General features: G+C 40.6%; 1 protein-coding gene across 1 annotated transcript; it reads right to left on the bottom strand.

Annotated features, from left to right (window-relative positions):
- Window positions 1–19,453: 19,453 nt before the first annotated feature.
- Window positions 19,454–21,485, bottom strand: LOC126597294 (uncharacterized). The gene has a single exon (XM_050264074.1). The coding sequence runs from the start codon at window positions 21,182–21,184 to the stop codon at window positions 19,901–19,903; it is 1,284 nt and encodes a 427-aa protein (XP_050120031.1). The 5' UTR covers window positions 21,185–21,485; the 3' UTR covers window positions 19,454–19,900.
- Between the last annotated feature and the right edge of the window lie 4,324 nt (window positions 21,486–25,809).

The following is a 25,809-nucleotide window of genomic DNA, read 5'->3' as shown; positions in this document are numbered from 1 at the left end:
TCGCATATTCTAAAGAAAATTAATGAAAATGGTTTGAAAACTTTGAGTTTTAATGATAAGGACAAAATAAAGGGTAAAGTGAATAGTACCATGATTGACTTTTTAGTGTAAAAATGTGATTTTTCGTTAAAGTGAACAGTACCGGGTGCTTTCCGTTAAAGTTCCTCATATTCTATTGGTAGTACTAGAATAAATGAACAAAAAAAAATCGTGGAACTTTGTGTAGCTTTAGGAGCAACCATTAACAAAAGAATGAGAGAATTTTTGAGTGTCTATCAGTTTATGTTATGACATTTGGTGGGCCGTACTTTCAGTATACTGAAAAAATGTCTTGGAAAATAACTTTGCTCATAATAAGGGGTCACCTAGTTTAAACTAGATGCAATTCGATTATAATAAAGGGTGGATAAGCTTGCCATCAGTTGTTTTCTTTTAAAAAAAAAAAAAAGTTTTAACTTTGTAACTTAATTTTGTCACAAAGTAGAACTTTGGTCAAACCACAAAGGCCATAGTTTAGTCCAATTTTTGTTAAACCTCAAAAATTAAACTTGTTTTCATGTATCGTGATCTAAACCTTACATGTGTATAATATTATTATTAGGTAATGTTGGAGCAAGTGAGCCGTTGGGCTCAATACTTGAATAAATTGATCTAAGTTAATTGAGAAGGTGACTTACAATACAAGCAATAAACCTTGAGGCTTGATCCTGAATCCAGATCATGTAAAGCGAAGGTGGAGTAACCTTAAATTCCGACTCTTTTTCCAACATACTACTAGTGACTAATCCATGTAATTAAAAAAAAATACAAGAATATAACTATTTGATATTGCACCACCTGTGAGATATAAACTTGCAATGAAATCTTATTGTAATGCATCTCAAACTAATCAAATATTTTTATGTGTTTGAATTTTGAATATATATATATTGAACAAAATGATATTATCTGCATTAAAAGAGATGAAGTGAGTTTAGCCTCATAATGAGCTACCAATAATGGAGTTCAAATTTGCCTTTAGCGAGAATCGAATATAAAACTTCTCACTTACAAGTGAAGAGGAAAATCACTAAATCATAATACTAAGTGGCTAAACATATATAATTAGCTGTAAATAACGTCACAGTGAATTTTCTTTTCAAACTGGAGAGGTGTCTTTGTACCGTGTTAAAGAAATCTAAACCCATGGGCATATATGGGTTAAAATTACGTGTACATAATGGGTCGGGTCTACCTACGTATTAATCTTCTTCTTCTTTTCTGGTTTGTATGAGTCGATAACATACAAATACAGTGCCCCACATAAAACAGCTTCCGCTTGTCTTTTTGTAATTTTGAAACTCCCCTCATCAGTCATCAAGCACGCAGTCACCTTGGGTCTGAAGGGCTGATGGCCCCTCGGTTTTTCTGTTGGGAGAAAAAATGTGCATGCTTGTGATTTTAGTGAGATGTATCATTAGTTTACTTACATGTGACATTAATGTTAACTCTTCTAGTTACTATTGTCAACGTTGAAAAAGTATTTTTGTTCATGACATTTCTAAAAAATCAATTGAGAAATCAGATGGGAGTTCAATAGATAAATGATAACATGATTATTATTGTTAGGAGAGATATTTGATGATACTAGTAATGAAGGTGTTAAGTAAAACTATCAAAACATGAAAACGCATCGAACGATATTATATTTAAAAATGTTACCAATTAATGTATCAGTCATTTGTTTAGTAAATTCTTATACTTGTTTATATTGTGACTTTGTTGTTTAAGATTCATTCCTATATACAAATATCTAGCTTCGTCTCTACCCCTCATTAAAGTCTCTTTGTTCCTCCCATTCAATTTCCTGATCTATTTTTTTACGTTGTATAAGATTCTTTTCATTGGGAAGTCTCATTCCCTTTCCTTCTCTCACATTTTTCATTTTATCTTCTTTTTTTTATAAAAAATTAATATAAAATATTGACTCAGCCTATTATTTAAATATGATGTGAGAAAATGAGAGATAAAAAAAAGAGGAGCGAGAATATTAATTAATTAATTTATTTTATTTTATAGAAGAATCTTATCACTTTCACTGGAAAGGAGAAAACGAAAAGATATTTTCTTTATGGTACCCACATCTTACTTTTCAGTATCTTCTTATCAAAATAATGTTCAATTTTCAATGCATCAATTAAGTATTAGATAAGGATGATGTCATACATAAATGTCCACAATGATTTAGTTAGGCCATTTCCAACCAAAAAATCCAGAGGATCAATGAGTCGAAAATAGTCTGAAAATCATCTCCAATCGAGGGTTAGGCTAGAGGGCTCGTGGAAGGCCCCACGGAATCTGAAAGGGTTGGCCAGAAAAATGATTAATTTTTTTTTTTAAATTATATTTTTTTCTATAACTTCCTAAACCATTATACAACATTAAATTAAATTAAGTAACATGAAAGAACATTAAACAATATGAAACAACATTAAATAACATTAACCAACATACAAATTATACAACATAAAAAAAAACATTTAACAACATGAAACTTAAACAACATTTTTAAAAACATTTAACAACATAAAACTTAAACGCCTACTCTCCAATCTTCTTTTGGCCCAAAGATGTGCAACAAGATCCTGTTATAGGTAATTGTTTGTGGCACGAGAACATATCATTCTATAGCACCTCATGTACTTATTTATAGAGATATTACCAGTTCTTAGATTGAAAGGCAAATTAAGTCCATCATATATTTTTGCATGAGCCATTCTTGACCTATTTGGATCTTCTTTGTTGTTATCGGACTCTCTATCAATATACCCATCTTGCTCATCCTCCACTATCATATTGTGTAATATGATGCAAGACATCATGATGGAGTCCAAATTTTCTCGACTCCACCCTCTTGCAGGTTCGCTGATGATTTTCCACCGTGCTTGTAGAATACCGAAAGCTCTCTCAACATCTTTCTGGTATGCCTCTTGGTGTAAGGTAAACAATTTTCCCGCGTTATTCCTAGGGTTTGGAATTGTTTGGACAAGTGTCGCCCCCTTTGGGTAGATGCCATCTGCCAAGTAATACCCCATATTGTATTGACGGTTGTTGATGTAGTAGTCAAGTTGAGGTGCTTTACCTTCCGTCAAGTTATTGAAGAGTGGTGAACGCCCAAGAACTGTAATGTCATTTTGGGATCAAGGGACTCCAAAGAAAGCATGTCAGATCCATGTGTCATATGAGGCAATCGCCTCTAACATAATAGTTAGCTTTCTCGACCTTCCGCTAAAGCCTCATTGCCATCCGGTGGGGCAGTTCTTCCAATCCTAATGCATGCAATCTAGTGACCTTATCATGCCCAGAAACCCACAGTATTCAGCTTTGCGAAGGAGCCGATTCAGATCTTCTTGATTTGGCTCGCAGAGGTACTCGTCTTTGTAAACCTGAACAATTGTGTCACAGAATTGTTCAAGAGTATCAAGGCATGTAGATTTACCATGGGTTTTGTTTGTACCATACTTGACCAATCCCGAAACTACTGAGCACCGATCAACGTTATACCGTCAAGGACCCAGAAGAGTTTCCCTCCAACCAGGAGGCCAATCATAACGCGACACGTGTTGACATCAGAAGCCAATCATAGCGTGACACGTGTTAACATTAGAAGCCAATCACAACATGACACGTGTCAATGTCAGAATGAAACTAGAAACTCTCTTCTATAAATAGAGATCATTCTCTCACAATATTTCCTAATGTCATTTGTACTAAATCATTCACTTGTACTCACTAAAGGAGAGCTTGAACCTATGTACTTGTGTAAACCCTTCACAATTAATGAGAACTCATCTACTCTGTAGACGTAGCCAATCTGGGTGAACCACGTACATTTTGTGTTTGCTTCCCTATCTCTATTAATTTACATATTTATCCATACTAGTGACCGGAACAATCTAGCGAAGGTTACAAACTTAACACTTTCTGTTGTACCAAAGTCCTCATTGATTTTGTGCATCAACATTTGGCACCGTTTGTGGGAACGACACTTATTCCCATTCTCTTCAGCTTTGTCAAGCTGGTTTCCACTATTCGTACACTCTCTTTTGACCAGGCATCCCTCTCCAACATGGGGAGCGAAGGAAGCCACATCACACAGAATGACACCCATCTTGCACCTAGTGCGAAGCAACGAAAGAAGGAAGGAAAAAGGGTTGCTCTTCAAGCTAAAGTCGATGAGCTAGAAGCTCAAAACAACAAGATAGCAATGAAGAATGAGGTCCTCCAAAAGCAGTATGAGAAGCTCTTTGAGACGCTCCATGAAACTATGCGTACTCAAACACGCGAGCTTGTTGCCCCTGTGGACATCAACCATCATCTGGGTGCCCCCCAACACGGAGGGTCACCTTCCTTCGACATGGGTATCCCTGATGAGGAGCGAGCTAATCATCAAAACATTGATCAACATGAGACTTCTCTCAACCCAGCTGCTTCGACCCGAAACAGGAAAAGTGGAGGAAGACACCTCTTTGCAGAAGGGTTGGAAGGATCGAAAGTTGTTTATCGTGACTGCCGAGACTTCCTAAAGTAACGTCAAGAGAATCCCCTCCACATATGCTCGAAGATCAATGACCCAAGGGTTTCTAAAAGACTCGGTCCCCTCCTACGACCCAGGCTAGCTGCCAATCTAGGGAAGGAACGACATGTCCTAGAGGAACATGAAGGTACATGAGACTCTGAGGTATTCCGACAGACTCGCCCTAGAAGTCAGTACGGCGAATCCAAGGAAAAATCACACGCCCTTGCTCAAACTTTCGTACTTCCAAGAGGCGATAGAGACTTACGAAAGAAAATCCCAGTGGTACATGACTCCACTTAAGACCCCTTTGTCCTACAGCTCATTGAGGAAGTAAACAAGTTGAAGGCCGAACGTCAGGTCGAGATACCTGACTGGAACCAACTCAGGCCTGACCTTCTCATAAGGAGGATCCTCGACACCCCTCTTCAAGCGAAGACAAAACAAAAGCTTGGTTTACAACTCTATACTGGAAAGGAGGACCCAATTGAACACATTAACCTCTTTGAGTCCACCATGGCATATCAGATGCACACCGACGAAGAGCGATGTCTTCTCTTCTCTTCCACCCTCTCTGGTAGAGCTCTAAACTGGTATTGTCGTCTTCCACCTGAGACAGTAGACTCATTTAAGGAACTGAGGAAACTGTTTGTCTCTCAACACATCTTCCAGACCGATCGTCTGCATTCTGCAGATGACTTGTACATTATTCGCCAGAAGCCGAACGAGTCACTACGAGAGTATGCTGGTCGTTTTAGCCATGAGTATTCTCGCTGCGCTGAGGCAAATGACAAGACCGCCCTCAAGGCATTCACGGTAGGCCTACGTGATTGTTTCTTCAAGTACATGATCAATGCCAACACTTGGAAGACTTACTCTGAGGTGATGGCACATGTTTACAACCATGCCTCCGCCGAAGCAAGGACATATCAAGGGAAACCCCCCACAACCATCCCTTATCAGCAAGTAGGGAGTGGAAGCCAGATCTAACCAAATGAGAAGACCTCGACCTTCCAAACGGCAGCGGTGCCTCCCCTTGCCTTACTTAATACTTTGCCAAGTCAATAGACATATCAATCTCAGGGCAAAAGGAAAGATTTCCATCCTCACCAGTCTTATTTTAGTAAAAGGAGTAAGGGATTCTACCGCGATAACTAAGGGTATCGCCATGATAATCTCCGACCCCAGGCAGTCAACATAGTGGGTCAAGCACGTGTCAGGACAGCCCCTATCCCGAGGTATGAGGCATACACACCTTTGAATGCCACATGCGTGGCCATTTACCCCAGCATAACACACTTGATACCGAAGCCAAAGCCGAGGCACCCGGATTATAAGCCCACGAAGAACACGGGCACGTTTTGCTTCTACCACGAGCATAATGGCCATGGCGGCGAGAAATGTATCACCATTCGTGATCATATTGAAGCTTTGGCACGTGAAGGAAAAATTGATCAATTCCTCATTCACCCTCCAAGGGGTAACCGTAACCAACGCCAAGTAAATGTGATATATTCCATAAGTGGTGGCTCACCCATATCTAAATCTTCCAACAGGGCCATGAAAAATAGTGAACTAGCTTTAAGGTCTGGCCACCAAGTGTTTCACGTGTAAGACATCAGGGGAGGTAAGTATCAAAAGCCTAACTGGGATCCAATATGTTTCTACCCTGAGGAAGAAAGATGTATCATCTACCCTCACAATGACCCACTGATCGTGGAAGCTCACATAGCCAACTTTGAAGTACGACGAATCCTGGTAGACACGGGGGCTTCAATCAATATCATGTTTGCTGAAGCTTTCAGGGCGCTTAATGTAGCTAAACACTTGCTTGATCGCTCGATTTCCCCTCGGATACGCTTCTCCGGTGATATCGTGCAACCTTTGGGGAGCATACACTCACCTTTTACCATTGGTACATGCCCTTACACAGCTACCATTACCACTAACTTCCTGGTGGTTGATTGCCCAATGGCATACAATGTCATCTTCGGACGCACAAACATTAATGATTTCAAGGCCATGGTATCCATACATATGTTGTTGATGAAATTTCCAACCCCCTATAGCAATGGTTACATCAGAGGAGACCAACTTAGTGCACGATCATGTTACAACACTTCGGTCAAGTAACATCACCTGTCTGTGCCCAAGGAAACCCTTTCTATACATGACCAAGTTATAAAGACAAGCCCAGATGAAGCCAACTTGGATCTTCACGATGGCAACAGTCAACCTGACGATCTTCGAGATGACTCTTTCACTCAGCAAGCACAACCCGCTGAAGAGTTGGAGAAGGTTTCTAGCTTAAAATATTATCTGGATCGCATGGTGAAGATTGGTACCACCTTGTCACCACCCATTCGGTTGGCATTGATCTTTTTTTTGCAAGAGAACACTGAGGTCTTCGCCTGGTCATACGAGGACATGCCAGACATCTCTCCCGATATAATCTGTCAACGATTAAGTATTGACTCCAAGACCAAGTCAGTGAGACAGAAGCGAAGATCTTATGACGCTGAACGGTACGAGGCAATGAAAGCAGAAGTTGAAAGACTCAAAGGCATAGGCTTCGTCCGCGAAGTCAATTATCCAACGTGGGTAGCAAATGTTGTCTTTGTTAAAAAGAATCCGACCAAGGAAAGTCTCCTGCTCCAAAAGGTCTTGTGGAGAATATGTGTCGATTACATCGACCTAAACAAAGGATGCTCGAATGATAGCTTTCCTCTTCCTCTCATAGACAGACTTATAGACTTTACGGCAGGGTGTGAACTCCTGAGCTTCATGGATGCTTACTCAGGATAAAACCAAATCCTCATGAACCCTTCGGACCAAGAACACACAGCCTTATCTACCGACACGTGACTATATTGCTATAAAGTCATGTCATTCGGCCTAAAGAATGCAGGAGCGACTTATCAGAGACTGGTCAATTCAATGTTCGCCGAACAGATTGGGAAGAGCATGGAAGTTTAAGTTGATGATATGCTAGTCAAGAGCAAACATGCTGACCAACACATCACCAACCTATCTGAAACTTTAACCATTCTGAAGAGGTATCGAATGAGGTTGAACCCCAACAAATGTGCCTTCGGCGTAGGCTCTGGCAAATTTTTAGGCTTCATGATAAACCAACGAGGCATTGAGGCTAATCCCGAGAAGATCAAAACAATCCTCGACATGAAGGAACCGGTAACTTCAAAAGACATCCAGAGCCTTACTGGCAAGGTGGCAGCCTTAACTAGGTTCATCTCTAAGGCCACCGACAAATGTGCTCATTTTTTCAAAGCACTTAAGGGAAGTAAGAAGTACATTACATGGACTAATGAATGTGCTGAGGTATTCAAGAACCTCAAAGACTACATGAGTAAAGCCCATTTGCTCTCCAAACCTGAGGTCGGTGACACTCTCATTATCTATCTATCGGTATCGGCTTTAGCAGTAAGTTTCGTTCTCATTCGAAAGGATGGTAATGTCGAACGGCCTGTCTACTACGCTAGCAAGGCCTTACAAGATGCGGAGACACGATACTCCAACATTGAGAAATTGGCTCTAGCATTGGTCATGTCTGCTTGAAAACTTTGCCCTTACTTCCAAGCACATTCCATCATCGTGCTTACCAATCATCATTTTCGACAGATACTCCAAAGTCCTGACATTTCCGGGCGAATGATCATATGGGCGATAGTATTGGGTGAGTTTGACATCTCCTACCAACCAAAGCCAGCTGAGAAGGGCCAAGCAGTGGCAGACTTCATCGCCGACTTCACATATCTGGTTGACATTGTTTCTACGTCTAAAGAAATGGTTTCATTACCCTCAGAAGCTCAGAAAATATAACCAACAGCCCCAGCATGGAGTCTATATGTTGATGGCTCGTCCAACCAACAGGGTTGTGGAGCAAGACTAGTCCTTATGACCCGTACCAAAGTGGCGATGAAGTATGCTCTTCGTTTCAAATTCAAGGCGTCGAACAATGAGGCCGAATATGAAGCCCTCATAGCAGGCTTACGTTTGGCCAAACACCTTGGGGTTAAACGAATTGATATCTTCAGTGACTCCCAATTGGTGGTTAACCAAGTCACCAACAACTTTGATGCTAAGGATAGCTCCATGGCAGCATATCTGGCACAAACACAATTGTTGCTCAAGCATTTCCACTACCAGATCACCCAAATTCCTCGAACGGCAAACAATCATGCAGATGCTTTGGCTCGCCTCGCCTCAGCAGTGGAAGACAAGATTGGGAGAAAAATTCAGGTCAAATTGTTGGCAGCACCAAGCACCATGGCTGCAGAAGTGTACAACTTACAACAAGGAGATAGTTGAATTACCCCGATTTATAGATTCCTTGCTCATAACACCCTTCCAAATGACAAAGTCCAAGCTAAGCAGATTTGATACAAGGCTACCCGTTACTTGATCATTAATGACCAACTCTACAAGCGGGGTTTTAACTTACCATACCTAAGATGCCTTACGCCTGCAGAGGCGAAAACTGTCATTCGGGAAATACATGAAGGAGTCTGCAGAGATCATGCTGGATTTCGATCCTTAGCACACAAGGCTTTTCGCCAAGGATATTACTGGCAAACACTTCACCAAGATGCCATCAGAATATCCCACTTATGTGATAAGTGTTAACTCTACGCAACTATTCCTCACTCCCCTCTCGAGCCGCTCACTCCTATGATCAGCCCTTGGCCCTTCGCCCAATGGGGACTTGATTTGATCGGCCCAATGCCTGCAAGGAAGGGCAAGGTTCGCTATGCAATCGTTGCAGTTGACTACTTCACAAAGTGGGCCGAAGTAGAACCTTTGGCAACCATTACTGAGGCAAAAATAGAAGACTTCGTATGGAAGAACATCCTTTGCAGATTCGGCATTCCCAATGCGATAGTCACTGACAACGGGCGACAGTTCGACAACAATAAGTTCAGGATGTTCTGCTCTAAGTTCAACATCAACTTATGTTTTGCCTCCCCAACTCATCCCCAGCCTAATGGACAAGTTGAAGCAATCAACAAAATAATCAAGCGAACTTTGAAAACCAACTTGGACAAGGCTAAAGGTTGTTGGCCAGAATTTGTACCCCAAGTTCTTTGGTCATACCGCACTTCGTATTGGACATCAACATGAGAAACCCCATTCTCACTTGTCTTTGGTACAGATGTAGTGGTCTCAGTTGAGCATGAGCAAGCAACATTTCAAGTCTAGAACTACGTGCAAAGCGAAAATGACAAACAACTTACCCTCAACTTAGATCTAGTCGAGGAACACAAAAACCCGGCTCACTTGAGGAATGTCGTCTACAAGCAGCGCATCTCCAACTACTATGACTCAAGGGTCAAACCTCGTTCTTTCAAAGCGGGGGACTGGGTATTGAAGAAAAGATTACTCTGTGACAGAGTCCTGAGTGAAGGAACACTTAGTCCAAACTGGGATGGACCGTTTGAAGTTGTTGGTATCAATCGCCCTAGCTCCTACAAGCTTAGAAGCTCTGATGGTAAGACCCTTGGCCATCCCTGGAACGTTGATCACTTGAAGTATTATTACAGGTAAACTCACATTGTACAAGTGTTAAGCTTCAGCCATTCGGCATCCTATGTAACGAAGACTATTTTGCATGAATTCAATAAAGAGGTGATTTAGACAACTTGATCCTAATCGTTTTACATTCCTAGAAATGAAACACTCGGGTTCAAAGCTTCATCATGAATGCTTCCAACATGAAACAAAGTCTAAGTATATGTCAACAAGACTTTACAAATAAATGAACAGCTTCACAGTATATTCGTTCAATCATACATTCCAACACATTCATACATAAGCCAACTGTGCTTTGAAAGGGTTCAACATATTTTGTGTCATTCGACACTTGCTACAACGTGCCTAGACACCTTGCCTTTATTCTCACCAACCAGGTGAAGAAGGAACTCATCTTCATACCACCAACCAGGTGATGAAATGTACAACCCGTACTCTCCTTCATGCCACCAATCAGGTGATGAAATGTGTAACCCGTACTCTAATATCATTTGGTAACTTTCTATTCATGCCACCAACCAGGTGATGAAATGTAAAACCCGTATTCTAATATCATTTGGCAACTTGCCACTCATGCCACCAACCAGGTGATGAAATGTACAACTCGTACTCTAATATCATTTCGCAACTTGCCATTCATGCCACCAACTAGGGGAAGAAGGAACTCATCCTCATGCCACCAATCAGGTGATGAAATGTGATGAAAGGTGATGAAGGAACTCACATTCGTACCACCAACCAAGTGATGAAAGCAACTCACCATTCATTCCACCTACCAGAAGACGAGCGGTACAACTTGTACATGTGAACTCCTAGCATTCACAAATAATCAAAAACCCTCAAGCTTGACAACTCAACTAGGGGAGCACTTATGCCCAACAAGAGTTATAGTCACCAACAAAGCCTTATTGCAAGCCAACAACAACTTCAGTGCATGACATACGAAGATCAAGCTATTCAGCTCTCGTGCATCTGCTTCAAACATTTTCCCACTGTAACAATGCAAACACTACAACTCGTAGAAAGCTTCACACACTCTTGATCAAGACAGTGTGAAGCAAAATCAATTTATGGTGTCAACAAGAGCTTCATCAATGGAAGGCAAACACAATTCTCAAAAGCTTCACACATTCTTGATCAAAATAGTGTGAAGCAAAACAAATTTATGGTGCCAACAAGAGCTTCATCAAATGAGGCCAACCACAATTCTCAAAAGCTTCACACACTCTTGATTAAGACAATGTGAAGCAAAACCAATTTATGATACCAACAAAAGCTTCACACACTCTTGATCAAGATAGTGTGAAGCAAAACCAATTTATGGTGCCAACAAAAGCTTCATCAATGGAGGGCAACTACAATTCTCAAACCTTCGAAGCAAATTCAAGACTGTTCGAAACAAATTCAATTTATATGGTTCATCCAAACCTTCAACTACTACAAGGTGTGGCTTGCATCACAATCTCTTGCTCAACAGTGTGGAAGCAAAATTTGTATATGTTGTCTCTCCCATATTTTTAAATTTCTAGTTTCCCAAAAAAAAAAAAAAAAGGGAAATTCAACAAAAGCTTCAACTCCAAAGCTTCACCAACAAAAGCTTCATCAATGGAGGACAACTACAAATTCTCAAAAGCTTCACACTATCTTGATCAAGATAGTGTGAAGCAAAATCAATTCATGGTACCCAACAAAAGCTTCACCCATAAAAGCTTCACCAACAAAAGCTTCAACTTCAAAGCTTCACCAACAAAAGCTTCATCAATGGAGGACAACTACAAATTCTCAAAAGCTTCACACTATCTTGATCAAGATAGTGTGAAGCAAAATCAATTCATGGTACCCAACAAAAGCTTCAACTCCAAAGCTTGATCCACAAAAGCTTCACCCATAAAAGCTTCACCAACAAAAGCTTCAACTTCAAAGCTTCACCAACAAAAGCTTCATCAAATGAGGACAACTACAAATTCTCAAAAACTTCACACTATCTTGATCAAGATAGTGTGAAGCAAAATCAATTCATGTTATCCAACAGAAGCTTCAACACAAAAGCTTCACCTACAAAAGCTTCACACTATCTTGATCAAGATAGTGTGAAGCAAAATCAATTTATGGTGCCCAACAAAGCTTTAACCTCAAAGCTTCACCTACAAAGCTTCAACTCCAAAGCTTCACCTACAAAGGTTCAATTCCAAAGCTTCACCCACAAAAGCTTTAACACAAAAGCTTCACCCACAAAAGCTTCACCTACAAAAGCTTGACCCACAAAAATTTGATCCATAAAAGCTTCATCCACAAAAGCATCACCCACAAAAGCTTGACCCACAAAAGCTTGATCCACAAAAACTTGACCCACAAAAGCTTGACCCACAAAAGCTTGACCTACAAAAGCTTGACCCACAAAAGCTTCACCCACAAAAGCTTCACCTCCAAAGCTTCAACACAAAAGCTTCACCTACAAAAGCTTCACACTATCTTGATCAAGATAGTGTGAAGCAAAATCAATTCATGGTGCCCAACAAAGCTTCAACCTCAAAGCTTCACCTATAAAGCTTTAACACCAAAGCTTCATCTACAAAGCTTTAAAAAAAACAATATATATATATATATTTCGAAAATTCAAAAATTCAAAAATTCGGAAATTCAAAAATTCGAAGAAAAAAAAATTGCCTAGGCCTCATCTTTTTTGGGCCTAACAACTTTCATAACAAATATATATGAAGAAGGAGTTTTAGGCTATCACTTAGAAAGTAAGTGCCTCATTCGTCAACTCCCTCGACCGGAGACTTGGGGGACTCCTACCATACGCTACTGCACCTTGATACTCGGAAGTCTCACGACCACTCAGTGACTAGGATTTTTCAAGTCTCCAAACGAGAAGTTTTCCTCACTCGGGAAATTAAGGGAGCACTACCTCAACCTACATGCTTTACTCACAAAGCTTCAACATACAAGCTTCAATAAAAGAAAAAAATTCAAAGAACTTAGTGAAGAAGGCCTTGGTGTATTTAACACAATACGTTGAAATGAAGTAAGGCTTGTTTATTGATATCTCCGATAAGTTACAAATATGTAAATATACATGAATCAAAATAAACAAACAAGAGGGAGCCCTCACAAAGGTTGCTCAGAAGAAGTCTTAGCAGTCGGCAGCGCCCTAGAAAGAGGAGGCACCAAAAGGTGATTATTCAGAGCCTCAATACTAGGCAGAACCCCAGAAGGATGAGGCACCGAAGGTTGATCATTTGGAGCTTCATTACGTAGTACAGCCCCAGAAGACGAAGGCAATAAATGCCTTTGGAACAAACCCACAAACCTCTGATGATCAAGTAAAATCTGACCATCAGATTCCTGCGGCTGGTCGAGCTTCCTTTTCATGTTTGTAGCATAGTCATGTGCGAGCCTGTGCAACTGTTTATTCTCATGCTTGAGCCCTCTGATATCCTGTTTGAGACTTATCACTTCAACCGCCAATGATTCAACTTAGCAGGTTTGAGCAAATAAGTGTTGGGCCATATTAGACACAGAACCTGCACACTGAACACTGAGAGCCAGAGAATTCTTAACATCCAACTCATCAGACCGTTTGGAAAGTAGTCTGTTATCTTTGGGAGTGAGAAGGTTCCTGGCCACCACCGCAGCGGTCATATCATTCTTCATCACAGAGTCTCCAACGGTAAGAGGACCAGTAAAAGATAAGAAGGATGGGCGCCATATGTTGTCTTGAGAAGGCATGGCTGCCTCTTCACCAAAGTTTAAGTCAAAATGACAGTCGGATGGGCCAGACATTCTCAGAAATGATGAAGGAGAAATAAGGTGCAATAAATCTCTTAAGTAAGGGGAAATTCCTACAAGTAATAACTTTCTGAATGTACTTCTTGCACACAATTGGTGCCCTTATAAAAGAAAGGGCAACATGGTCGTTGGTTCAAAAATCGAAGAGGCACCACTTTCCACATGCAACATCAGCTCCTCAGGTACCACAGATAACTTTGCCAAAGATCTCTGACAAAGTTTAGACACATAAAATTTGAAGATCCAGCTACCCTACTATTACCCATAAGGGTAAAGGAACAGCATTACTGCTTGATAACTAGAAAGTCCAAATGTGTGTCAACCTCCGTCCTTCGTGGCAAGGCAGACTGGCAAAAATGCCTAACCTTTACTCACATTCGAGAAAACTTTCCCAACATGATTGCTTTCTCAAAAATTGAAGAGGCATCGTTCTTTGAATCTCGGGAGCCAGATCCCCGACAGAATTGCTTGTTCGAAAACCGAAGAGGCACGGCTCTCCGAACTTTGAGAGCCAGATTTCCTTGCATAAAGCTTGTTTGCAATCTTCACACACAACATCAGCTTTCCAGATACCATAGACCACTTTTTCGAAGCACTCTGACAAAGTTAAAACATGTGAAGCTTGCAGCTTCCACTACATTGCTATGACCAAGAAGGGTAAAGGAATAACATTATTACTTGCTAAAAAATCGAAGAGGCACCGCCCTCCGAATCTCGAGAGCCAGACTACCAACAGGATTACTTTCTCAAAAATTGAAGAGGCACCGCTCTTTTACTTTGAAAGCTAGATTTCCTTGATAAAGCTTGTCTGCAATCTTCACACGCAACATCAGCTTTCCAGATACCACATACCACTTTTTCAAAGTGCTCTGACAAAGTTAAAACACGTGAAGCTTGCAGCTCCCATTACATTGCTACGACCAAGAAGGGTAAAGGAATAACATTACTACTTGTTGTTAGGGAGACTTCTATAAATGTCGACCTCCATCCTCCACGGACAGGCAGGCCTGCAAAAATGCTCAACCCTTCCTCATATCTGAGAGGGCATTCCCAACGAAGCCTCTCGAAATACTCAACTTTCTTCCCCCCCCAATAATACCTATGCAAACCAGCCACACCAGAGCAAGAGTATCTCATATCATCAGGGTCAAAAGTAAGAGTATCCTATATCATGTTTTTTCCCTGTCATTTCCTTTGTCCTTGTTCTTACCTGCAAGACAAAGAGAAAGAGAGCAATCAGTCAGCACTTGGAATCAAGCTTTCAGTTAAGAACTGACTGCCTGGAACCCCTTCCCTGATTACTTACCTGGCATTACTCTCGAGTACTCGTCTTTAACATCTTATGCTTGCAGAAAAGATACCACATCTGCCTGAGGAACAGATAGGGCAAGTGAGAAGGATACAAGAAAGCATGTGGAGACAAGCGCAATAGAACACATGCCGATACATCCACTACTTTGTCAACAGCAAAAGTATCCCATATCATCAGGGTCGAACGTACTCGAAATTTGATGGACTTGTTTTGACCCTTAAATTCTTGAGTCGGCCTTATACTCTGGAGGAAACCAGAAAACCCTCCAGCCCAGTTCAAGAATAAGCCTGTGGAAAGTTACTTCTTCAAAAGCAAAAGTATCTCATATCATCTATTCTCCATTTGCTTTTCCTTATCCTTGGTGCTATTTACGACATAAGGAGAAGGAGAACAATCAACCGGAAGCCGAAGTCGAACCTCCGATCCAGGTTGCTTGCTTGGAAGTTTGATTGCTTACCTTGTCTGTTACCTCCTTCAGCAAATCTCCTAACTCGGCGACTTGGGGGACTCCTACTATAGGGTTTATACCGCACTTGACCAAGCCCGAAACTACAAGTAAGCTTCAAGTGAAATTGATACATTACCTTGTGCATCTTCATTGGTTAAATATACCACCCCTGGATGGAGGAAAAGTACTTGCAGAGAAGATGCCACATCTACATATGAGACAGATAAGGCAAATGAAAATGATACCACACATTGGTACTTAGAAGTTTCGTGATTACTCAATGGCTTGGATCTTGCAAGTCCCCAACCGAGGAGCTTCCCTCACTCGGGAACTTAGGGGAGCACTGTTTGTACCATACTTGACCAATCCCGAAACTACTGAGCACCGATCAACGTTATACCATCAAGGACCCAAAAGAGTTTCCCTCCAACCAGAAGGCCAATCACACCGCAACACGTGTCGACATCAGGAGCCAATCATAGCGCGACACGTGTTAACATTAGAAGCCAATCACAACACGACACGTGTCAATGTCAGAATGAAACTAGAAACTCTCTTCTATAAATAGAGATCATTATTTCAAAATATTTCCTAATGTCATTTGTACTAAATCATTCACTTGTACTCACTAAAAGAGAGCTTGAACCTATGTACTTGTGTAAACCCTTCACAATTAATGAGAACTCATCTACTCTGTGGACGTAGCAAATCTGGGTGAACCACGTACATCTTGTGTTTGCTTCCCTATCTTTATCCATTTAGATACTTATCCATACTAGTAACCGGAGCAATCTAGCGAAGGTCACAAACTTAACACTTTCTGTTGTGCCAAAGTCCTCACTGATTTTGTGCATAAACAGGTTTCATCCATCGAATCAGTTGGGGAGCCATAGGCCATCATTCGGAATGCAACAGTAACCTTCTGATGAGGTGAGAAACCAGGACGGCCTGCTCTGTCCCGCTTCTGTCGAAAGTATAGATTGACCTGCTAGACATTACGAAGTAAATGCTTGAAGACATGATGCCTCATCCGAAAGTGACATCTGAAATCCTCTTATGTGTACACCGAGTTGGGGTTGAAGTAGTTGTTCATCAGATTGGCATGCGTCATCGCTCTATTTCGTGGTTTGTAAGAGCGACCAGTAACAGAGCAACCCCATTAAGGTTGTTCCTCAGTTGGTTGACACACCTTGGCCGCAGCCATGGTTGCTGCTCTGTTTTGTTTGTTGCGCATTACTTGAACTTCTTCATCAGACTCCTCATCTTGTTGTCTCATTTGCGCCCATTTTGTTTCCAATTTGGAATTGGATGAGAACCCCCAGTTGGAATCCAAAGAGGATCCAAAGTTGGAATTCATTGCAAATTTGAATTGAAAGAGATTGAATTGAAAGTTGTGTGAATTATAGCCCAATATCCACCCTATTTATAGCAAAAAAAAAAAAATTCAAATCCAACAGCTAGCTGATGTCAGCATGATGTCAGCTACCAACGGCTAGCTAACGTCACTTAGCCGTTGGATTTGAATTTAAGTTGTAGTTTTTAAATAATGAATTATGTTTGGCCCTATGTCCCTTTGGCCCTCGGTTGGAGACGAAGACAAATATGACAATGTACTGTTCATTAAAATATTAATATCTTAGAGGGCCAGAGGGCTAAAACGAGCTCTCTGACTAGCCCTCGGCTGGAGATGGGCTTAGGGAATTGTTATTAGCACTTCAAAAATCTCATTCTACACTCCAAACTTTCTATATTGGAAAAGAAAAATACACTTGTGAGGAGTGTATAATGAGATTTTTAGAGTGCTAATAATACTTCCCTTTAGTTAAGTTGGTTAAAATAATATATTTTTAGTTTTCTCTTAAAATTTTAGTATCTTTCATAAAATTAGATGAATTTAGTGTAAAAATATCATATTCTTTGTCAAAACAAAAATAATGCCATATAATTAAATTTGGTTCTCAATTTTCTCACATTGAAATATAGGATGAATCCCGGTCCACGTCACCTCAAATTTTGTTTGGGTTCTAAAGTATTTTCCATAGCTTTATTTTCTGTAGTATTTTAAAGATTCGAAATTGTGAATTCGCATGTTCGAGAGGTAAAATGTTTTTCTACTATTTTAAAGATCCGAAATTGTGATTGGGATCGTACAATTAGAACAGGTAAGGAAACCAAATGCTTTTGTGGTTGGAGACAAATTTTTCGTTCAGATAATTGGGTGTAACCGAGGTATAAACCCTATTAGTATATATATGAACGGAAAATAATACTGCAATTGCACAGTAGAATTTATCTCATTTTAAAGAAAAGTGATTTTTCACACGTTATTTTTTTCTTATGCACATAACAGATGTCAAAAAATCAATTCCTTCTTAAAAACGCAAAGCTTACACCTCACAAAAAATGCAATATAAGTTATATAACTATACAGGTGTATTCTATACTCAACTCGAGTGAAAAGACTAAACAGTTTTAATTACTTGAGTTACACGTTTATATTTTCATTAAAAATTTATGTATAGTTGGATGTTATGCAAATGGTGCATTCTACCAACGAAACAAAACTCATGCTATAAAGTCCATTCTCCCTAAACCACAATCAAATTCCTCCCACAAATACTTTTACAATGACTGTCACATCCCAGTTCCGACTCCGCCGTATCTTCTGGAAATTCTCGAGCAACTTCCCAATGGGTCACCCATCATGTGATTGCTCTCGCCCAAACTCGTTTACCTTCGGAGTTCCGATGGAATTTGAAGCCAGTGAGTTCCCAAAAAGTCTCGTGCTATATGGAGGTGGGCATGTACATATAAGGCATGCCACCCCCTCTCCGTTGGTCGATGTGGGATGTTACAATCCATCTCCCCTTAGGGGCCTGACGTCCTCGTCGGCACACTTGCACCACACGGCAGAGTGGCTCTGATACCATTCTATCACATCACAGTCTCGACTCCGTCGTAGCACAATATTGTTTGCTCTGGGCTTACCATTCCCTCACATTTTTGTTTCTGGAAACTCATGAGCAACTTTCTAGTGAGTCACCCATCATGCGATTGCTCTCGCCCAAACTCGCTTAACTTCGGAGTTCCGATGAAATCCGAAGTCAATGAGTTCCCAAAAGGCCTCATGTTATATGGAGATGGGCATGCACATATAAGGCACATCACCCTTTCTCCGTTGGTCGATGTAGGATGTTACAATGACACTTGCCCGGAGAGTCAACTTAATTATGATTTACTACCATATACGAAAATAATGAAAATAGTGGAAATCCCCTAAACATCCATCATCGATAATTAAGAGATTTTTGTGAATGAATGGAACGACTCTTGTTATATATTAATATAAGTAGATGATAAAGTTGACATGATAAAATAAAAGATAAAGTAAATAATATCAAAATTGACATTTTAGTATTAAAATGTAATTTTTCGTTAAAATGAACAGTATCTGAAACTTTTCGTTAATATTCTCTTTAAAAAAAATCTCCTTAACATTTCCCTATTTAGCATTCTCCATCTTTGAAAACTTTGCACATTAATAAATAAGCAAGCTGGAGGGGGTGGGCCATTAAAATTAATCAAACTATTGAAGTATATATTGTCAAAGGATCGTCATGAAAGATATATATAATAATTCCGGTGTAAGTCCAAAATCCAAATAGTGCTGGGGATTCTCTAACGTGGGCCTCTGTGATATTTGTATGTATGCATCTATTTAGACCTTACACTTTGTCCAAACAACTTTCAAATACGTGCATCCATGTGACATCTGAAACCCACAACACATGCAACACTCTTTCATAAACTCTCTTCAATTTTTAATTGCCATAACTCAACACTCCAAATTACATAAAAAGATAATACAAATTCAAAACAACAGAAGAGATAATTGCAAACTCCTCCAAAGTCCAAACGTAAGAGCGATATATTTGACTTAACCGAGCTACAAACTCCTTGCACAATATTGACGTACAAATCGACGTAAAATCTTGAGTACATGAGTGAAGGTTACTAACTAACTAAGCCAAAACGGCTAGCTTGCGTACAATGTTGCTCGATCATATTTCAAACTGATGTCTACAATGAAACCCAGAAAATGAACGATGTAAGATCAAGACAGCCAACCAACAAATCAAGCCACAATAAACACAGGGAGATGCTAATAGAGTAATTAATAATAAACAAGTAGTAAATTAAGTAATTAATTAACAGAGTTTAATGTGTATTATGCTAGTGAAGATAATCAACTATTGACTGATAGCAAGGAAGGAATCGCATTCAAGTTTGGAGCTGTGTTCTTATCTGAAGCTTGTCTAACTATGTTCCTCTTCCCATCTTTAGAAGAAGGTTTGGTGAATGCTCTCATCGGACTCGCAAACGCCCACCCCCAGCTCCGGTTACGGCCGTGGACGAGGGGCCCTTCGGCGGAGGACGAAACCCAGTAAGACGAGGACGACGACGACGAAGACGAGGACGTCATCATGAAACCACTGAAAATCCCGCCGCATTTCACTCGCTCTTTCATGCAGTGGTTGTGTTCGCCACCGCGGTGGGCTGCTTTGGGCTTGCCTTCTCTTTGCGACTCGACTCTTCTGAGAGTGCAGTCGCCGAACCCAGTTGAGATTCGCTCGAAGAAGTCGCCGGAGAAGCTTCGGCTTCCGCAGCCGACGGATCTGGATCTCGAGACTTTCCGCTCGAAGGAGGAGGCCGAGGCGGCGGTTGCTTGACTGCTGTTTGGGCTGTTGCTGTCGTCGTCCGCGTCGACCGCCCGTTCGCTTCTATTCCTCAGAGAAGAAGACCCGAAGCTTTTGGAGTCCTTTTGGGCGGATGTGAAGGAGGAAGAGGAAGAGATCTTGGAGGTGGAGTTGTCTCTGAAGCTGGACTTATCCATTGTCTTCTTGTTAAGAGCGTGTGACGAGTTCTTGGTGGAGGAGTGATACAGAAACGACAAGAACCCGCCTCTCTTCCTTGGACTAAAATCCTCTGAACCATCCAGAAAATGGTGGCCCCGCCGCGGGTTGGTCGTAGACTTGCTCCGCTTGAACACCATGTTAGCAGCTTCCCTATCGGAAGATACAACAGTAGCACCACCGGCACCAGTAGTAGCAGCACCGTCACTCACTTTCTTCTTCTTCTTAGCCAAAAGAAAAGAAATCCTGGCCCTCCTCGTGTTATAAAACTCATCCTCGTGGCGATAATTACTACCAATGCTTCTGGGTTTTACCGATGACGAAGAAGTTGGGTGGACGGAAAGCGAGAGGGCGAGGGACGCGGCGGAGGAAGAAGGACCAGCAGCAGCAGCAGCAGCTCCATTGCCGCCGTTAATACTATCAGATCTAAAAGAAGGGGAGGAAGAAGAGGAGGTTGCAGGAGCGTGGATGGGGAGAGGGAAGGAGGAAGAAACAAGCTTGCCGAGCTTCTCCTGGAGGCAGAAAGCGCAGATCCCACCTGGGTTGCTTCTGTATGGATGGTCACTGCACTGCATTCCATCTCCCATGTCTTGATCTTGATCAGCCACAGCATTCATATCTTCCCAATTTGTTGCCAAGATCAAATCTTTTCTTTCTGAGGAGGTAGATTTGATCTTTCTGCACAACGGGTTGGGGCTTTTTTTTGTTTTTCTGGTTTTCTGTGCTGGATTGAGAGACGGGGAATGGAAGCGAACAAAACAGAGAACAGGAGAAGCAGAGATGGTCAGAAGGTGTAATTGAGTGGGAAAAATAATTATATCACGGCATAGGAGAGAGAGAGAGAGAGAGAGGGAGAGTGCGGAGAGTGAGAGGGAGAGAGTCCCCAGGAGCACGTGGAAGACTGACCTAAAAAAGTGTGTAAAAAGACCACCATAACACTTCAATATTTTTGCAGACAGCCCAAGCAGAAGAATCCATAAAAGACTCTATACACTCAACCCCCTCTCTACGTTTGCACCTTGCACGGATTCATTTATCTTTCACCACTGTTTACGATTATTATTCTAGAATTGAATTTTTTAAATTAAATTTGTAAATTAAATAATATAATGATAAATAATTGAATTATTAATTAAGTATTAAATAACGTGTTTATTTTTATTAATAACATATAATTTGATTTGTAAACCATATTTAAAATTTTGATCATTATCAACTTTCTCGTTTTATCTACCGGCCATCATTTTTATCATCCCACCCGTTGCTTGATAATTAGAATCATCTAATATTCTAGGACAGTTTCAAAGTTCAACTCTACCAAAGTTCAATCAAATTAAAAATTAGGTTAACTATTTGATAAACATGGTGTTATTTTAAGAATAAATTAAGTTCGCTCCTTATTTTTATTTTTCATTAATTGAAACTTTTTTTTTCTTAATTATGATCAAGATTCTTTGATTTTTGTCCATGTCATTACTTGAATATTAAATTATTTACATGTCATTATATATCAATTTAAAATGGTGAAAAACTAATTGACCATTTCCGAATATATATTTTTGATATTTTTTTATATATTTTTTTTTAATTTGAACCCATTTTTTAAGTTTGTACCAATATTCTTTTTGGTTTTACTTTGTACCATAATTTTAATTTTAATATGTACCCATACTTTTTAGTTTTATTTGTACCTATATTTTTTTGTTGAATGTACCCATGTTAATTACATGTATTATTTTATGTTTTAAAGTATATTGATAATTTCTTAAAATATATTAATAATTAGGTGGGTACATTGTTTTTTGGCTAGAACTATGTGAAGAATAATATTACTATATTATTGCTCTTAAGTAATTATTATATCATAGAAAATTATTATGAATTTGTTCAAATTTAATAATTTGTAGGATATTGAAAGCATAAATGCAGGAATTAAATCCAATAAATAATGCTAGGGAACTCGATCAAATTATTTAAACATGTTGATGCACAAAACCGGAGGTTTTGTAACAACGTAAATCCGACCGTGAATCTGCAAGAAAGTAAATAACACAAGATGTATCGTGGTTCACCCCAAGGTTTGAGCTACGTCCACACTGATTATTGTATTTCTCTGAGAGGTGAGGGGGAGAGATTCAGAGCCTCTGAGGGAGAGAGTGAGCTCTCTGATGGCCTAGGAATTGGCCTCCTGGATGGAGGGAAACTCTTCTGGGTCCTTGACGGTATAACGTTGACCGGTGCTCAGTAGTTTCAGGATTGGTCAAGTATGGTACAAACAATGCTCCCCTAAGTTCCCGAGTGAGGAAAGCTCCTTGGTTGGGGACTTGCAAGATCCAAGCCATTGAGTAATCACGAAACTTCTAAGTACCGAAGTGTGGTATCATTTTCACTTGCCTTATCTGTCTCATATGTAGATGTGGCATCTTCTCTGGAAGTATTTTTCCTCTATCCAGAGGTGGTATCTTTAACCGATGAAGATGCACAAGGTAATGTATCAATTTCACTTGAAGCTTACTTATAGTTTAGGGCTTGGTCAAGTGCGATACAAACCCTATAGTAGGAGTCCCCCAAGTTGCCGAGCTAGGAGATTTGCCGAATGAGGTAACAGACTAGTTAAGCAATCAGACTTCCAAGCAATCAACCTGGATCGGAGGTTTGACTTTGGCTTCCGATTGATTGTTCTCATTCTCTTTGTGTCGTAAACAGCACTAAGGATAAGGAGAAGCAAATGGAGAAGAGATGATATGAGATACTTTTTCTTTTGAAGAATTAACTTTCCACAGGCTTATTCTTGAACTGGGCTGGAGGGTTTTCTGGTTTCCTCCAGAGTATAAGGCTGACTCAAGAATTTGAGGGTCAAAACAAGTCCATCAAATCTAGAGTACGTTCGACCCTGATGATATGGGATACTTTTGCTGTTGACAAAGTAGTGGATGTATCGGCACGTGTTCTGTTACACTTGTCTCCACATGCTTCCTTGTATCATTCTCACTTGCCCTATATGTTCCTCAGGCAGATATGGTATTTTCTCTAGAAGCATAAGATGTTGAAGATGAATACTCGAGAGCAATGCCAGGTAAGTAATCAGGCAATGGGTTCCAGGCAGTCAGTTCCTGACTGGAAGCTTGATTCCAAGTGCTGACTGATTGCTCTCTTTCTCCTTGTCTTGCAGGTAAGAATAATGGCAAAGGAAAAGACAGGGAAAAAGCATGATATGGGATACTCTTGCTTTTAACCCTGATGATATGAGATACTTTTGCTCTAGTGTGGCTTATTTGCAGAGGTATTATCGGGAGGAAAAGAAGCTGAGTATTTCGAGAGATTCTGCTGAGAGTGCCCTCTCGGATGTGACGAAAAGTTGAGCATTTTTTTTATTTGAAGGTCTGCCTGGCTGTGGAGGATGAAGGTCGACATATATAGGAGTCTCCCTAACAACAAGTAGTAGTGCTATTCCTTTACCCTTCTTGGTCATAGCAATGTAGTGGGAGCTGCAAGCTTCACGTGTTTTAACTTTGTCAGAGCACTTTGGAAATATGGTTTGTGGTATCTGGAAAGCTGATGTTGCGTGTGAAGATTGCAGACAAGCTTTATCCAAAAAAGTCTGGCTCTCGAAGTTCTGAGAGCGGTGCCTCTTCGGTTTTCGAACAAACAATCCTGTCGGGGGATCTGGCTCTCGAGATTCAGAGAACGATGCCTCTTCGATTTTTGAGAAAGCAATCATGTTGAGAGTCTAACTCTTGAGATTCGGAGAGCAGTGTCTCTTCAATTTTTAAGAAAGTAATCCTGTTAGGAGTCTGGCTCTCGAGATTCGAAGGGCGGTGCCTCTTCGATTTTTGAGCACGTAATCCTGTTGGGAATCTGGCTCTCGAGATTCAGAGAGCGATGCCTCTTCGATTTTTGAGAAAACAATCATGTTGGGAGTCTGACTCTTGAGATTCAGAAAGCAGTGTCTCTTCGATTTTTGAGAAAGTAATCATGTTGGGAGTCTGGCTCTAGAGATTGACAGTCTGCCTTGCCACGAAGCACTGAGGTTAACACACATAGGGATTTTCCAGTTATCAAGTAGTGGTGATGTTCCTTTACCCTTGTGGGTAATAATAGGGTAGCTGGACCTTCAAAATATGTGTCTCTAAACTTTGTCAGAGATCTTTGACAAAGTTATCTGTGGTACCCGAGGAGTTGATGTTGCGTGTGGAAAGTGGTGCCTCTTCGGAATCCGGAGAGTGGTGCCTCTTCGATTTTTGAACCAACGGCCCTGTTGCCCTTTCTTTTATAAGGGCACCAATTATGTGCAAGAAGTACATTCAGAGAGTTATTGCTTGTAGGAATTTTCCTTTTACTTCAGAGATTTATTGCACCTCATTTCTCCTTCATCATTTCTGAGAATGTCTGGCCCATCCGACCGTCGTTTTGACTTGAACTTTGGTGAAGAGACAGCCATGCCTTCTCAAGACAACAGATGGCGCCCATCATTCTTATCCCCTACTAGTCATCTTACCGTTGAGGACTCTGTGATGAAGAATAATATGATTGCTGCGGTGGTGGCTAGGAACCTTCTCACTCCCAAAGATAACATATTATTTTCTAAACGGTCTGATGAGTTGGCTGTTAAGGATTCTCTGGCTCTCAGTGTTTAGTGTGCAGATTCTGTGTCTAATATGGCCCAACGCCTATTTGCTCGAACCTGCCAAGTTGAATCATTGGCGGCTGAAGTGATAAGTCTCAAACAGGAGATCAGAGAGCTCAAGCATGAGAATAAACAGTTGAACAGGCTCGCACATGACTATGCTACAAACATGAAAATGAAGCTCGACCAGCTGCAGGAATCTGATGGTCAGATTTTACTTGATCATCAGAGGTTTGTGGGTTTGTTCCAAAGGCATTTATTGTCTTCATCTTTTGGGGCTGTACCAAGTAATGAAGCTCCAAATGATCAACCTTCGGTGCCTCCTCCTTCTGGGGTTCTGCCTAGTACTGAGGCTTCAAATAATCACCCTCTGGTGCCTCCTCTTTCTGGGGCTCTACCGATTGTTAAGACTTCTCCTGAGCAACCTTTATGAAGGCTCCCTCTTGTTTGTTTATTTTGATTCATGTATATGTACATATTTATAACTTATCGGAGATATCAATAAACAAGCTTTGCTTCATTTCAACGTATTGTGTTAAATATACCAAGGCCTTCTTCACTAAGTTCTTTGAATTTTCCTTTTGTTAAAGCTTGTATGTTGAAGCTTTGTGAGTG

Source organism: Malus sylvestris, chromosome 13 (genome assembly GCF_916048215.2).
Source record: "Malus sylvestris chromosome 13, drMalSylv7.2, whole genome shotgun sequence".
NCBI lineage: Eukaryota > Viridiplantae > Streptophyta > Magnoliopsida > Rosales > Rosaceae > Malus > Malus sylvestris.
Note: the sequence above shows the minus strand (reverse complement) of the source record. Positions and strands in the feature narration are given on the sequence as shown.